Below are 16,951 nucleotides of genomic sequence, written 5' to 3'. Positions count from 1 at the left end.
ATGTCCATTTTCGCTGCCCAGTCCAGTATGTTAAATGTACAGCTCCAGTTTGGAATCTATGACTAAGGGACATCTTTTCTTAAAATCTATTGCAATTCTTTGAACTTACTTCTCTTTCATTTATTGAACTGTCATTTGATCCACCTGGTTTTCCTCATCTTTTAAACAGGAGTGTGTGTATTTATCACATTATGAATACATGCTATGATAATGTTTCAGGAATTAGATGGGAAATTATAATTTCAGTGCTGCTACAACATGCATCTAGGTGAGGCTGCATTTTAGGGAGAATTATTTCCGTTTTCTTGGCACAGTTCTATGATACATCATTACTGGAGATACTTCCAGCATGCGTTATGGTATTAACAGTTCATAAAATCTATTTCCCTGTATCTTGAAAGAGCTCGTTTATATTTTGGCATTTAATAGAGCTTCTACTACTGTGTGTGGTCTGCCCGAAACCATATTAATTATGTAAAATGCAGTTTTCTTCTGAGTATGTATTCTGCTGCTTTGTCTTATACTAACTCAGTTACTGTAGCACGACCGATAACCATTGGTACTTCACATGCACTTAAAAACGAGAAGCTAAATTAAAACTAAGGCAGCACGGTCTCATAGAGAATGGAGGAGTGGCGTTGATATAGGCGTAATTTCATATGCTGATCTTGTTCCTGGAGACGTGTAAATCAAAGTTGTGACAGCAGGCCTCATTCATCATAATGGGGATTTGTGCTGTTTCTTTTGCACATCTGAAACTGGAGAGGGTAAGGTTTGTTTCCATTGCGCTGGACTCCACTGGAATTTTTTTGGCTAAGAGTAAGAACTTGAAATTACGCATAAGAGTTTGGAACTGCTGAAGTGGTCCGTACCACCCTGTGGCCAGAATGTCTGGTCACACTTCTTAGATACTGTAGCTATCTGCTGATCTCAGATTCAGGTGCTTGTAGGGTGTGCTGTGCCATAGCCTCCATCAAGTCCGTGTGATCGTGAGGAAGGGGATTGTGGGAGTGTCTTTTGGTGTCCTATTTCTTTGCTAGCCTCCTTGCAAGTCCTTCTTCTAGCATAAAACCATCAGGAGTTGCTACAATGAGAAACAGCCAAAGGCCAGCGTTTCTTAAAACATTTTCCTTCCCTTCCATGGAGAGAAAAACCTCTCTCTTATGCCCCTTTCTATAATCGATGTGGCACAGCATGCACAGTTCTGTAAGCAAGTCTGTGCTGCTGTTTGGAGCACCTTTGGGGAACATGCTCTTTGCGTTAGTAAATGCTGGCCTAATCAGGGATTGTTTGTGGCTGGAAGCCTAGAGGTTAGCAAGGAATCCCCAGGGAATATATTACCTGCCTAGGGTGTGATGTTCTGGCTGAGGCAGGCCACACAGCCTTTCATACAGGTGCTGTAGGACCGAGTGCTGTAGCCCAGCAGTTATGCGTGATGAAAAGCAAACATTCCTCCTGAAGTGCTCTTTGGGGGCAACAGTGAAACTGGGGAGAGGGGGGCAGAGGGTACCACTATCGAGACTGGGTTGGACATCCCTATTTTAAGGAACAATTTTAAAAAAACAAAAATCTATTTCATCTTTAATAGATGCAGCCAGATGCTCACTGGTTTGCACGCAGGAATTGAACCCATTTAATCAGTGTCCTACTTGAATTCATCCTGTAGATGCAATGCACTATGGGTATTTGGCCTTAAACAGCCTCTTGTTACAAGCAGAGAGCTGTGACTTAGATTAAATTTAAATCCTGATTTGCAACATGTTAAGCACAGCAAACTATGCCAAAATCTATTAGCCTCCAAGGTTTTTTTTTTTGTTCTTGACAATTGGGTGAGTGCTGAGATCTTGACCACAATCACAGTTGCTTCTGGGCAGGAGGAAATAGTCCATGTAGTTCCAGTAATCCAGACAAGCCTGCACATCTGGTTTTATGAATGACTTCGGGGGGAAGGAAGTTTGCAATTGATTAACATTGTTCTTAAATCAAAGACTACTGTAGTTTCAGGAATTACTATAGAGAGCTTCAGGGACCTTGTTAGTTAGCTCAGAAAAACAACTTTTTTTTTCCCCCTAAAAGATTATTCAGAAAATTATACCAATACCTAATACTTCCAATGCGTCAAAATGAAATGAAAATTAATAACATTAGTCTTTCTGGAATATGGAAAAGTTTTTAAAATCAATGCAGGGATGAATTGGGGTTTTTTATATTTGAAATAAGTATGCTGATAGTAAATAGCCAAGCAATTTTTTTCTATACTTTCAGACAGGTTTTCTTATTGTTTAATTGTCTGTTATCATCTATTGAAATGGTTACTAGAATTCAACAACATACAAAAGTGAATGCTAATAGTTTTAGGAAAAAAGTATGCACAGTTTTACTGTGAGCTTTGATATGGTCTTTTTTTTTTTTTTTAACCTAAAGTCAGTTGAGTATTTGCTAGTAGCAAGTCAATGTGAAGTATGAAAGAATATTGTGCAGGAGTACTATCAGTCGTTAAGCATGCTGTAGTTTAAGGCTTCCCCTTGCTTTCTATAGGATTCCTGCCATCAGCCAGCATCTGAATTCTGCCCTATTCAGTATTCTGTATGGTGAATGCATGGTATAATGCAGTGCAGCTGTACTGTGCTCTTAGAAGCAAGTCTTTGAGAGTTATTAAATGCCCAGGATTTGGTGCTATCTTTTTCTTCTAAGAGGTGGCACTTGGAGAGTCTAATTCTGAATTTGAAGTCATTCAGTTAACATAACTTAAGCAGATTCTCAGCTTCATGGGTACTCTCTTCTATTCAGCAGTGCCATTTCCATCATTCAGCAATTAGATATTTTATTCTTAGATGGGAGTTTGGATGGTAAATGCAATTTGGCAAGGCCCTGCCTTACCAATTATTTGGTTCAGAATTGACCTGAGGAAAAAGTGCAGTGACCCCCGTGGGTTTTCATAAACAAACATTACGACTCTGTTTTACTGCATCAGCCAGAATAGACTCTGTGTATTATTAAGACGTGCTGAGACCACTACTCATTATTTTCAGCAACTATCTTAAAACATTTCCCATGAGTACGAAATGGAAGGCTGGCGTTTTGAGTTCATCTATGTAAAATAGTCTTTGAGGCAGCAATCAGTGAGGTTGAGGTCATTAGGCCATTGCAGTAGGAAAGCTATATATGTAGATTCCTTTTCAGATTTTTTTAAGCAGTAATATCTACTTTGTGGTCCTTGATAGTTATTGTAGTAAATATAGCTTCAGTTTTATTACATGCTGAAATATTTCAGAAATCTCCACTCTGTCTCATAAACATGTATTTTTTCCATTGCAAGAAGTATGCACCACTGCCTCTAATTGCTTTCCATACAGCCCAGGAGCAGGTGGTAAGGAGCAGCACCGGGCACCTGCTGCCCTTTGGGGCTGCTGGGGGCAAAGAACTAGGTCCCCAGCAACCTGCTGTGGTGCGAGGGAGAGGAGGATGCTATGCCAAGTGGTCTGGTCCTGGGACCTCTCAACAAAGATGGGCTCCTGTCTTTTAAGCAGCAGTCAAAACACTACCAGAATTAAAGAAAGTGAGAATCGGTAGCTGGCTGCCTGTCTTTGTCCTAGATTTTAAAGCCGTGAAGCCTGTTCTCTGTTTTGCCAGCAAGAATGGTTTAGTCATTATCTACTTCACATCATTTCCACTCTTAAGATATTTTATGTTAAATGGTTCTAGGAGGGAGAGTAAAGGAAGTAGCTGTGCAAAGTGCGTTGATGGTTTCTTGGCATAGAGAACATGAACTATTTCTTCTGTCTTTGCACCCTGTCTACTTGAACAGTGCAAAGAAAGGACCTGGCCCCCGCCTCCAACCGCTGTTTCTTTTGTCATACTTAGTTTTCAGGTTGAGGGGAGAGAACACCTATGTCCTAATGGATGCGAGGCTTAACCTCGGAGGGAGTTGATGCAAATGGGAAAAGAATTTTTTGAAAGAATGCTCACTCTAACAAGAGACTTGTAATAGGCTGTCATCAAATAAAGCTGGAATATCCTGTGTTTTAAGTCACTCTCAGTTTAGAAGTAGAGTTTGAGTTTGGCATCTGGGGAGATGCTTTTCTTAAAAAAAAAAAAAAAAATCCTACCTCACTTCTCTTAACTATTAGATATTCTGTCCAGTTGTATGAGTGCTTCAATGCGTAGGCAATGTGACCAACTTCAGTGTTGGCATCCATGCTATTGAACTCTTCACTATCTCAGAAGCAGATTGAAGTAGGCTCTGTATCCTGGAACTCTTAAGTCCAGGGACAAAGATGCTGCTGATACTGCATGAGCTGGGGAGAACTTTTAACTTAATTACTGGAAATTTGGAATGCAAATTACTAATGATCACAGAGATTTAATTTAATTGAAGACTGGTTAGAGACTGTACATCTGGAAAAAGGGCTCCAAAAACCTGTTTATGGAAGAACATAACATATCCCTTTAACAGATGGATTGTAGGGCTTGTAGAGGGATGAAAACCTCCCCTGTAACAAAATACATTATTGTTCAATAGATAAACAATTAACTGAAGTCTCTTTGGGAAACCCTAGTCAAGAATATTTCTGAATTATTTATATTTTAATTACATTGTTCTGTTTGAGAAGTGTACATTCTTGGCATAATTCTGGTATACTTCAGGTGCTATTGGAACATGGAATAAAGATTTTCTTTTGGTTTGGGAGTTTTGTATTGTTTCTACATTTAGCACTTGTCTTTCTCCTGTGAACTTTAAAAAGTGTAATATCATGCTTTGAAGGAGGTGGAGGATGAGTTTATTTCTAGGAAGCTTGCAGAACAAGTGTGAAGAGTTATGGTTTAAAAGTGCATGCTTTTTTATTTACAAACACTGTTCTGATCTCTTTTTACAGACTAAATAGTCATGTACTAGTCTTGGAGCTCTTTTTTTACATCTTAAATCTTTCATGTGTTAGACAAACAGGGAAATCAAAGATCTGAATCAAATTTGGATATACTTATTGCTTAAACAAATAGTTTGCTCTACAATTGCTATATGGATTTATTTTCAGTTGTTTCTGAAAATAAAACGCTCAGCACATGGTTGGTTTTCTTCATTGTGGATATGAAGTGCTAGTTGCTAGCGCTAGTTGTTCCTCACTATTGATTATTCTTTTTAAAAAAAGATTCTTTTTATACGCCTATATATGGAAATAATGACATGTATTTTTCAGTACAACTATTAATAGCCTCTCTACATATGCATAATAAATTACTTATTTTAATCGACACTGACAGCAATATACTTAGAGGAATCGCAAGTGCACTTGAAGTATAAATTTGCATTATCTTTTTGCCTTTCATTTATTATGCAGTTTGTAATTTCTGAATTGCTGCTTTGTTGTTTTTTTCACTGATAGACAAATTCTGTGACAAGATGGTGATTCAGACTACTTTTAATAATTAAGAGTCTTTTTGTACTAGAAGCAGCAGCTGTGGGTAGAAGTTTTAATAAGCAGGGTTTAAAGATGATTTAGTAAACTTGTAAAATTATGGTAAAATAGGAGATTTGATCTTCCTTATGGAAGACAGTATCACTGGAATATGCACAGATAGAAATAGTTTCACTAGGGTTATCTGTTGACATGTATCACCCAGACACAACTTCATGATCCTAATTTCTGCAAATTCTTTCGAAAATAAACAATTCACTGTGGACTATATCTAAAGATCATGCATGCTGGGATGTTCTTACAGTTCAATAGCCCAATGCTGTGCTTCTAGAGCTCCTTCCTGAATGTTTTCTTCTACTGTTTTCTCTCCTGTATTGTTGGTGTTTCCAACAGAAAGTAGTGACGACAACTAATTTTGCACCCTGAAGTTTCAAAATTTAATCATCTTTTCAAATACTTAATTGTTCACCCAAATATTTCAGAAGTCTAGGTAATTTCTGCATTGTGTTTAAGAAAATTTAGTGAAATTTTTGTCTTTTGGGTAGTTACATACAGATCAGGCCACACATTTAGTAAAAACATCCTGAATTATGACTGGATCAGATTCCAAGTTTAGGAGAGCCCTTCTTTGATCTTCACTCACTTAGCTCTAGCTAAGACATCTTGGGTAGGACCTAGTGTCTACTCATTGTACAGGGTCCATGTATAAGAGACACAGGAAGTGTTATTATATATGTATTTAGTTGTATTTGTGCTTTATCGGTGTAGGTTCTTTAACATGCCCTTTGTACTCTTACTTCTCAATGATACATAAACATATACTAGACTCAAACATGACCTCATCTGTACTGGTGATCTGAAGACTTCTCATCCCCCGCTACCTTACTACACCAACTCCTACTCATCACTGCAACTTTTTTTTTTTCATTCATCCTAGCTTGCTTGCATGAGAAAGTAAGATTTATTTTTTTTTTAATGAAAGGCATTACTTGGGGGATTGAAAAAAAAAAAAACATCAACAATCTAGCAAATTTATTTTTCAATAACATCTTGATGAATCTTTGTAAAGATGCCAGTATTTCTTTAAACATTTGCAAACATCACTAAGTTTTGTGTTTTTTTTAACTTTTCTCTCTTTTTTTCTAAAAAAACCACAATCTTTAAAAGCAGTACATTCTAATGAATGTATAAAAATCCATCATAGTTAATAATTGTTAGAAGTTAGTCTTATTTCCTATATCCATTTGGACTACTAAAATCCACAATTAAATCTAGAAAATTACAAATGTGAGTCATTATCTCTGAGGCATGTAACTGCCAGGCAAGCAGCCATGACAAATCCAGAAGTATTTAAATCTCTTGGTGTTAAAAATAAGCATAGTAAAGATGTCACTAAATTTAAAGTAAATCTATTGTAAAATATAACTCTGGTTAACATATAATGTCGTGTGAGATTGTTGCTTTAGGGCAACATGAGCGTAGACCCATGGTTAGTAAATGGTCTTACAAACTAAATGTTTAATATACAGAGGCCTAAAGCCTCCTCATTTTAAGTTTGCAGCAGGCGTTGTCAAGAAACAGTTTCCTGGTAGTTATATTGCTGTTTTTCTTTCTAGGGGGATGCCAAAAGTCTTCTAGCCTCTGAGAATGTGAGCACTGGCCAAAAGTTGGACTTTTCTGATACAATGGTACAGCAGAAGCTGGATGAAGTAAAGGACCAAATCAAGCGGGAAATAAGGAAGGAACTTAAAATCAAGGAGGGAGCCGAGAACCTCAGGAAGGTCACAACGGATAAAAAGAACTTGGCATATGTGGACAACATTTTGAAAAAATCGAATAAGAAATTAGAAGACTTGCATCATAAGTTACAGGAGTTAAATGCACACATTGTTGTAACAGATCCAGAAGATGTTGCAGGTATCATATGTTATTGTGAATTCAGTTTTTCCTCTTAGCTTAGATTAAGCTGTATCCCATTTCACTTGACAAAATTGCTCTGGGAATGAGCAAATCGTAGCTGGTGAGTTTGTTACTTATATATTGCATATTTGTTTGACTCACATTTCCTTTGAGTTTTAAATTGTTTTCTTGGGAGCATTGTGTTTCACAAACTCCTTGACAGTGCTCGAAAGACTAACATAAACGTGTACCAGTTCTTCATTTTCAGTATTACTATATTAAAATATTTTCTCAATCACTGTAATATTTCCTAATAGCTTTTCACTGTAGAAAAGTGAATTTATCATAGAATCATAGAATGGTTTGGGTTGGAAGAGACTTTAAGATAATCTAGTTCCAACTCCCTTGCCATGGGCAGAGACACCTTGCACTAGATCAGGTTGCTCAAAGCTTCATCCAACCTGATCTTGAACACTTCCAAGGATGGGGCATCCACAGCTTCTCTGGGCAACCTGTTCCAGCGCCTCACCACCCTCAGAGTGAAGAATTTCTTCCTTAGATCTAATCTAAATCTCCCCTCATTCAGTTTAAAGTCATTGCCCCTTGTCCTGTCACTACATACCCTTGTAAAAAGTCTCTCTCCAGCTTTCTTGTAGGCCCCCTAAGGCTGCTAGAAGGTCTCCTCGGAGCCTTCTCTTCTCCAGGCTGAAGAGCCCCAACTCTCTCAGCCTGTCTTCATAGCAGAGATGCTCCAGCCTTTGGATCATCTTCATGGGCCTCCTCTGGACCCACTCCAGCAGCTCCATGTCCTTCTTGTGTTGGGACCCCAGAGCTGAACGCAGTATTGCAGGTGGGGTCTCACGAGAGCAGAAGGGCAGAATCACCTCTCTCGACCTGCTGGCCACGCTGCTTTTGATGCAGCCCAGGATATGGTTGGCTTTCTGGGCTGCCAGCACACGTTGCTGTAGCTGCATTTCAGTCACTCTTCCAGTGATTTTCCTCTGAGTTATGCTGTAGGCATCAGCATTATACACCTTTGTGAATCTATGCAGAAGAAAAATATAAAATTTATATTTTAAAGTTGTTACAGTTTTTTTTTTTTAAACTTAAATCTAACTTTTAAAAACTGGTTTATTGTTACGCCCTTTATCTGACTAACTTATCAAACATTTCTTCCTGTGGCAATGATTTATTAAGTCAGGCTTTTCCACAATGAAACTGTCATTTTAAATTTGAAATTTTTTTCACAGAATCACAAAATGGTTGTAATTAATGATTTTAATTAGTATTTTCCGTGGCATGGCAGTGAGTCAATGCTAATTTTGAATGTATCTTTTAAAAATACCAGGCTGGTATTTTAAGATGGAATGTTGCGAAAGTAAACAGTACTTTTTTCAGCTTTGTGGAATGTCTTGGGAGATATTGCTAGCCTGGTGATTTCATGTGGCATAGAATCTTCTTGGCAAAAAGTCAATAAATGTGCACAAGCCATCGAAGCTGTTTGAAGTGAATGCCAAGCCTTAAGAAGCTTGGGCAGTAGAATAAAAGACTGAATCATCCCTGTAAAGAAAGGTTGGTTACAGTGAGAATTTAGGAAAATACTGGCAGCTGATGTCAGCAATTCATGCTATCTGGCCCCATGACATGCTGCAAAAGTGTTGAAGCATCCATGGTGGCCTGCACAGTACTCTGTATTCTCTGCATTTTTTGCTTTTGATCTTCATGAGATACCCAGGGTGGAGGGGGGGACAGCCAGAACTAGTGAGGCAAAGTAGTTGCTGCAGCATGAATGGGAATGGTTTACAATGACATACGGTTCATTCTGTTCCATACCGGCTAAGGTTTATGAAAATCGTGTTCAGTGTTGACAATAGTGTGGCTTTTAAAGGAACAGGAAGAGTGAAACAGAAAGATAATTGTATGCAAACTGTGTATAGACTGAATATAAAAATCTGTGTGGACATAAATTTGTGAAGCTCATCTAGTCGTAGAGCTTGAAAAGTGAATGAGCACAGAATGCTCTTTATGGAGTGCCCTTTTCCAGTATAGTGTTTTAAAACTCTATCACGATGAGTTAATGAGCAATATTGTTCTTCTGTGTGACTCCGGAAATGCAGTAGACCCTAAGAAAGCATTTACTAGTTCTAAAGAGATGGTTTGGGTACAAAGATCTAAATAATGTTGTTCAGATCCTTAGCAGGCTTCTGAAAAGGCCAGCAGTGCCCATTTCTTTTGTGAATAACTCTTAGCAGCCAGGCTCATCTCCTGTGTTCACAAAAGGCTCAAGAGATAAAAGATCAAGGCTGATAAACTTATGTGCTTCTACCTGCTTTTGATGTATGCTAAACATCTTAGTACTATGTTTTTAACTTTCGTTCCATTCAAAGTGTTATTGACAGATAGCTTTTACAGTCTTACTTTATTATTGAAATATACAAGAAAAACCTTACTAATTCTCTTGAGGTCTTTGTATTCTTTGTATAGTATCACAAGAAGTATTCCTATGTGAGACCCATTTTAATAGAATATACTGCATAACCTTCTAAAAGCCAAAAAGTAGTCTTTAATTCTCTTAATATCTTCTTTTAGATCGAAGGTCTACAAGCACCCACCCTCAAAAATTGAAATGCTTGAGTTTTTTATACTGTTTGCTTTGTAATTTAATTGCCTATCTCCTTCCTCATTTATAGGCACTAATTCGTGGGTGGGGGAACGCTATCAGCAAGCACTCTGTCTCGAGATTAATGGGTGCAAGTCATATGGGTGATATTCTGATTTTTAATACTGAAGTCTTAGGTTTGACTTCAGGTATTAGAGAGCTTGGTCTTTGCAAAATAAGGTTGGTAATATAAAACTTAAGACATGCCAGCTGTGTGGGTGTTTGTGTATGTGTGTATATAAAAGATCACTGCCATCTGACAGAGGTCACAGGTATCTCAGTTTGGGAATTCTTGCTTTTGCTCGAGATCAGTAGGGAATTTAATAAGCATTTACTGATAAATATGGGAGCTGCCTGAATAAGTGCATTGTTTCCAGAGGTTAGCTTTATTCTATGTTACAGTTTTTCATTTTAACTCTTCTTTGACCTTTTTCTGATCAGTTACTGACAAATTATGTGAAAGAGAGAAAGAAATATGTGGGAAATATAATATCTCTATATATGAATGCTGAAAATAAGGTAAGGAGGGTTCAAGAGCTGTGGGAGTCAAGGTCTGCGTTCTCTTTATGTACGTCAATATTTTGGGGGGGATGACCCTATGCATTCCCTGTCTTTGAGATTGTGTAGAGGTTTGCTGGTTCTAAGTAGCAAAGTCAGGACTGAGATCTCTTGACAAGTAACACTGAGAGAATTATTGCCTATAAGATGATGATCCCTTTGACCTCTCAGGCCTGGACTCTGAAGATTTTTGGACTGTTTCTGCTGATTGGTTGAAAGATCATTGTGGTAGTTTGGAAAAGGCATTTAATCCTTCCTTGTTCCTGTATCTGAAAAGTGGGTGTGAACATACATTTGTAAAGTGCTGCAGATTTAGAGCTGAAAAGTGCCATACAAGCTATTGTGACTCTTACTGTTGCTTGTGGTATCAAGCAGTAACTTAACATAAGGTGTTTTTTTAACAAACCACTAATTTGTAGTGTAACTTCTTTGTATCGATTACACTGTGCTGATCATGTTAAAACTGTTAAATGTAGTGTTAATGAATCTACTGTAGAAATATGTGTTTTAATAACATTCCATTTCAAGCAAGTTAACATATTTTGATGGTAGTTTGCCTGGAGCTGAAAGCTTTCCAGGTCCTAATGCCATAGGAAACTATTTTCACAACTATTTGAAGAATTGGTATTCAAGCTTAACCAAAAAGTGCAGTTTGCCAAAAAGATGTATTACCGAACGTGAGGGTGGATTTGGCAGCGGATGTATGATGCAGAAACAACTTTTAACATAAAATAGGTTTACGTTACGTTATGGAGTTGCTGGTGAATCTAGATTTGCTTTAGAAGTGAGACTTTGTACCCTGGTCCGCCCTTAGTGTGCGGTGTGTTAGTCATACTAAGATGTAGAGTTTTAAAATGTGTAGGTCAGCACTTAAAAGTGAGGCAGAATGCAGCAAGACAACATGAGTGGAACAAGCCTAGTGACCATTGCTGCTAAAAATCGGAGAGAATTATTTTAATGCGTAGCATGGGAATGATTACTTCAGTCTTAAAGATGAAGAAATTTTGTATCTTGAAAACATACTTGCACACAGTAACATAGATTAAATTGTTATTTTCATGCGTCTAAAAAGTAGCAATAGAGATTGTGGGTTTTAATATGACTCAGTGAGGTATAAGATTGAAATAGTTTACCTAACAGCAAGTCACTGATTTAATTAGGCATATAGTTGTTATGTAGGATATATATCAATTGAGAAATTAATCTGTTCTGTAGAGCTGAAGTGGTGGATAGGGAGGTGAGATGATAGAAAAACCTTTGAGGGAATTGAGACTGGATATAAACCATGGAGAACTGAAGTTCATGCCTCTTCTTCCATTCTTCTAACTAGCTTTTAAGCTATCCACTTTACATCAAATTTGGCTCTAGGGGTCACAAAGAAAAATTATTTTGTTTAAGAATATGCCTAGCTACCAGTGAGACTGACTGTTTAGCGAATTTTTTTTTTTTTTTTTTTGTCCCTGCAAATGACTAGGTTAATCTGTTAGACACCAGAGTGTCCATATAAGACCAACTGGAAACTGCTAAAGGCAGCAACCAAATTGGTAGAGGTAGTGACTTTATAGACAGCAGGCTCTACCTACAAGGCTCATATCCATAGGAATTTCACGGTAACTTTTGGGAACCTTAACATAGAACAACATTATTGAAGCAATTTGAAACGATCTTCTGTCACTTCCTGAGTAGTTTAAATTAGCTGTTACTCAATTGAAATTAAGTTCAACTTCAGAAATTTCCAAGAGGTCAGTGCTGGATGTTTTCTCAGTGCAGAATGCCCACTGCTGCCTTGAACATACTGATGGCCTAGTTCAAGTCTAGGCTGATGCAGCCATCTGCCTCCCTGAGAAAAGCCTGATGATGCCTCTTTCTTCCCTGCCTCCAGTAATGCCCAAATATGCATCACAGGTATTTCTGATGAGGCTAACTACAATTAAATATCCTCAAATAAGATTGAAATTAACTATTTACCAAAGGGCATTTTCTGCTAATTGAGTAGCTCAGCAGCATGCTGCAGGACTGTCTGGGAACCCAAATTCAGAAAGTTACATGGGATCCTAAACTTCACAGAAATCGCATGCCTAGCATCTGAGGAAGAATCCCCAAAGGAATGAGCAGCAGCCTCAGAAGAACAGAGTTGAGTCACTACTCTAATAAATACAATTTAGATGGAAGTGCTGGTAAAAGGCAATTTAGAAGCAAGAAGTATTTGCTGGTGAGCACAATGCAAAGACTCAAACTGGAAACGTTTTCAGAAGAGCAAAGGTCATTGTTAAGACAAACATTTCAGACTGAAAACTGCCATTTGTCCTGATGCAGTCCAGACATTGAAAAAAAAAAAAAAATCAGCTAAACTGTCACTATTAACTTAAGTCTTATGTGAGTATATTTTCCTGAAAACAGGATATTGTAGGTGCTAGGGAAGCAGTACTGCAGCTCTTCCAGCAGCCTGGAAGTGTGCTAACAAGCCGCACAAAACTCATTAGTGTGAAGCAACGACATTGATAGTTACTCGAAAATAACATGCTAGTTACTCGAAATGAAGTCAAGTTAATTTGAAATACATCTGTTACTTCACTCGATATTCACTGTCAAGTAGAAAATGCCTAATTCATACCCTAGCAAAGCTCTTGCACTCCTATGCAAAGTTGGACTTGAATGCATACAAAATGGCGAACTGGAGAATCTTATTTTCCGCAGTCTCTATTTACCTACTTGACTGAGACATCTGTTTGGTATGAATACTTAACTCTTGTTTAAGCATATATGTAAATCCCATTGATTGGAATTATCTGGATGAATTTATTACTGATTTGTATTATAAAGAAGACTAAATGTCTCCAGATGAGATCGGAGCCCCTCTGTATAGTGCTTTACACAAATAAATCAGCAATAAATAGCCATACTGAAGTGATTACAACCTCAGTAGACATTACAAGAGAGAGAAACAGCTAATACAGCTGTAGCTTGTAGTGCTGCTGCTAAGATTGTCAACGCTTTCCATAATGGGACCAGTTTGTCTGGCTGACTTAAAATTTAATCTGAATTCTTCTATAAGAAGCTGCCCTCAGGCTGCTTACAGAATCATAATAGGGTCAGAGGAAGGAGGACTCACTTGGAAGCCATTTCTGAAAAGCTGTTAGTAAACTTTATTTTTCTCTTTTTAAAAAAGAAAATCTTTAAGAAACTGTATTGTTCCATATTCAGGAGTTTAGTGAACAGCTATTATGCCCGAAAGCAAAAAATTATTTCTTCTTAGCAATTGGTCCATACTGCAGAAAAGTCTCCTTTGCTGCTGATTGCCAACAAAGCATATAGTAGAACCATTTAAACTAAATGGTAGAGGGGAGTTTAGGTCCACAAGTGCAGACTTGCTGTTGAGGTGACCTAGGTAAGTGATGTGGTTACACCTTCACAGTGCGGACACGTAAAGGGAGATAATAACAGCTGCCTGGGCAACCTGAACCCTGGTATCTCTAATTAGTCCTCGACTTGCAACTTGAGTGTTGTTTTAATGCAAAGGAAGACTGCTTGTGTGCATCTTTAAAAGCTATGAAAACACACTTCAGGAGCACCACAGTCTTCCCAGGGATCATCAGAGGGCTGGGTGGGATCTTTAAGTGGTAGAGGCCTGCATCGTAAATCTAAAGTTGGTAAATATTCATTTATACGATTAACCTAATTTACAAGGAGACTTGACACTATGACTTTCAAGTTTCAGGTTTGTTCTAATTGTGAATAGATTATTAGGTGAGGATTAGTTGAATGTGAAGACATAAGTGAGAGGAAAGCATGTTGCTAATCCTTGTGTTATTAATAACAGATTTTAGATAAAGCTGTTCAAGTCCAGTGTTTCACAGAGAAACCACGACAAAACATTGAGGAGTGGATGAATGACAAGACAGATGAGCAATAGCACAGATTTTTTCATTATTATTTTTTTGAAACATTTGGTATTTTCTGTATACCTTTAAGTAGTGACAATGCAGTAAGAGTCTTAAAGTGGCTTTAAATGAAGAGTGAATTAGCAGCAGAGGAAATTAAAACTTCTCCTTACATGAAATCTGTATGTAGTCTCAGCAAAAATTGCAATTTAGGAGGAAATTAGACAGCAAACTTGAAAGTAAAATATATTAAATCTCCAAAACCAGTTATCAGAACCATCTATGGAAGAAATATGAAATGGCAGATAAGACACCTTCTCCCCATAACATCTCATAATTAATAATTTGTAAGTTACTTGGGCAATGCTTGTGTTTTCTAATAATTGGGGATTTCAAGAACTAGATTTATCATCCTAGTTTTAGTTCAAGGGAAATTAATTAAAATTGGGGAAAAAAGACTGTACTGTTGATATCAGGTAAATATTATCTTCCAGGAGACCAACTAATGTCATTTGCCCATAGAGAAGGTTTTGTCTCAGTTGTTAGGATAAAAAAAAAATAACAAGAAAAAAACGTTATTACAGTGGACCTAATTTATCCTCTTACAAAAAGTTTGAAAGAGAAGCCATTGGGACTGTTAGGGAAGATATTTGGCTAAAAGGACAGTCACGTTGGAAATAGTTAAGCACTAGGTAATAGTCCAATGGCCACTTACTTTCAGTTTGCTATCAGTTCATGTTGCCGAAGCTGAAATATGAACCAGTAATTAATAGACTTTTCTGGAGGAGGATAGAAAAGTTAAGAAGTTTGACTATGTAATTTGATTGATAAAAATAACTTGCGTTCTATTAAATGAATCCAGCAAGGTGGACATCTAAACACAGCAATATTGTCAAATGAAAAAGCTTTATCCTACCCACAGATCACAGTTGTTCAACAAATTGTCTGCCTATATATCACATTATCCCAGGATTCTGTTATGATTCCAGTGTAAAAATCATTCAGCTTTATGTCTAAGGAAAAGGCTCATTTTATCTATTCTTAACTTTGACATAAACCTTGTCTGCAGCGTTCACTCTGGAATCTATGAGAATCTACTTAATATCTGTATTGAGACTATGCTCATTAGTATTGAATATTATTGCCCAAGTTTGTTTTTTAAAACACTTAGATTTAAAATCAGGAGCGTAGGAAAGCTTAATGGAAAACTGCATTTATAATTGACTCAAGACATTCCAGAAGAAATAAGTCTCCTTTGAAACGAAAATAGACCTAGCTGCAAACCTGCCTATTTTACCACTCCCGGAAGTGATTCATGTGCATTAGGAGGTGTGTAGGAGTCACTAGGATTTCGTGAGGCTTTTCCTGTTAAGGCGCATTTGCAGTGCTGTTGCAAAGTAGCTCCGGACAGGAGGCTCAGTTTTAATGCTGAAGTATGATGTTCCAGCTTTGTTTAATCTATAACTTAATAGAATAGAAAAGTTTAGGGTGTTTTGTGGGGAGGGGCTTGATTTTTGTGGGGTTTGGGGTTTTTTTTTTTCTTCTGCACATATTACACCTTGCCTTTATTTCATAGATTGTCCTAGGACTCCTGATACTCCAAATAGCGATCCTCGTTTTCCTACTAATAACAGATTGATGGCCTTAAAGAAGCAATTGGATATAGAACTGAAGGTTAAACAGGGAGCGGAAAATATGATACAGATGTACTCCAACGGCTCTTCAAAGGTAAGGCTTCAGAATGCTTAAAGAACATGGAATGATTGCAGATTCTCATATTGCTGTAGTGTGAATGTATGATATATAAACAGTATGCAATTTCAATGGTTTTTGTTTGGAGTATATTTTTGTTAAGTAGTTATGTCAAATCTGCTACAAGTTAATATACCATTTTTTTGTTGTGCTTTGATACCCACTCAAGTGATTGTTTTATCAATTTGTCTACATTGCAGTTCAACCTAAATAACAAATCCAGCTTACTAAATTTAGTACATCTAGTAATCTTTGATCATGTGTGATTCACTTAGCAACAAAGCTTGGTATGACACTGGTGCCTGTTTTTCCTTGCTCCACTGAAAAGAAAAAAAAAAATCCATTACTTTATAAAGTTGGAATGTGCATGATAATTACAAAAAAGGTGGCATTGCTAAGTATGCTTCTGAAATTTGTTTTAAGATGTGTGTAGTATTCTGATAGATTGGTACAGTCTGCATTAGGACACATGCACATAAAATACACATAAAAATACTTTTTTTACAGAAGTGTGGTATTCTAGAGGTAGCATCTGATAGTATCAAACTGAAATTAAAAATAAAGTCACGTTTATTTCTAGATCTGAATTTTAAACACATGCTCACTTGCACTCCCTCTCTTGATAGCACCAGAAGTTCTCCAAGGAGGGAGGGTGAGGAGTGTTTGCTAACCCCTAAACCAGTTTGACTTAATACATAGTCCTAACTATGTAATAAAATTCATTATAAGTTAAGAATCTCTTAACTCAACTGAAAGACAAGCCAAACCCTCTAAGTGGGTAAAAA

At 37.3% G+C, this 16,951-nt stretch overlaps 1 protein-coding gene across 4 annotated transcripts in view; it reads left to right on the top strand.

Moving 5' to 3' along the window:
- Nucleotides 1-16,951, top strand: part of PKN2 (protein kinase N2) — a 57,063-nt gene that overhangs the window by 16,766 nt on the left and 23,346 nt on the right. For 2 of the 4 annotated variants that reach the window (XM_086617780.1, XM_086617778.1), the window contains exons 2-3: nucleotides 7,034-7,334; nucleotides 15,991-16,142. In XM_086617780.1, coding sequence (XP_086473906.1) covers nucleotides 7,034-7,334; nucleotides 15,991-16,142 — 453 coding nt within the window. Of the gene's footprint in view, nucleotides 1-7,033; nucleotides 7,335-15,971; nucleotides 16,143-16,951 lie in introns of those variants that run through there. The other 2 variants (XM_086617779.1, XM_086617781.1) reach the window with 1 other exon arrangement.

Source organism: Tauraco erythrolophus, chromosome 10 (assembly GCF_009769465.1).
Source record: "Tauraco erythrolophus isolate bTauEry1 chromosome 10, bTauEry1.pri, whole genome shotgun sequence".
NCBI lineage: Eukaryota > Metazoa > Chordata > Aves > Musophagiformes > Musophagidae > Tauraco > Tauraco erythrolophus.
The sequence above is the reverse complement of the archived record's forward strand: the minus strand, read 5'-3'. Positions and strand labels throughout refer to the sequence as shown.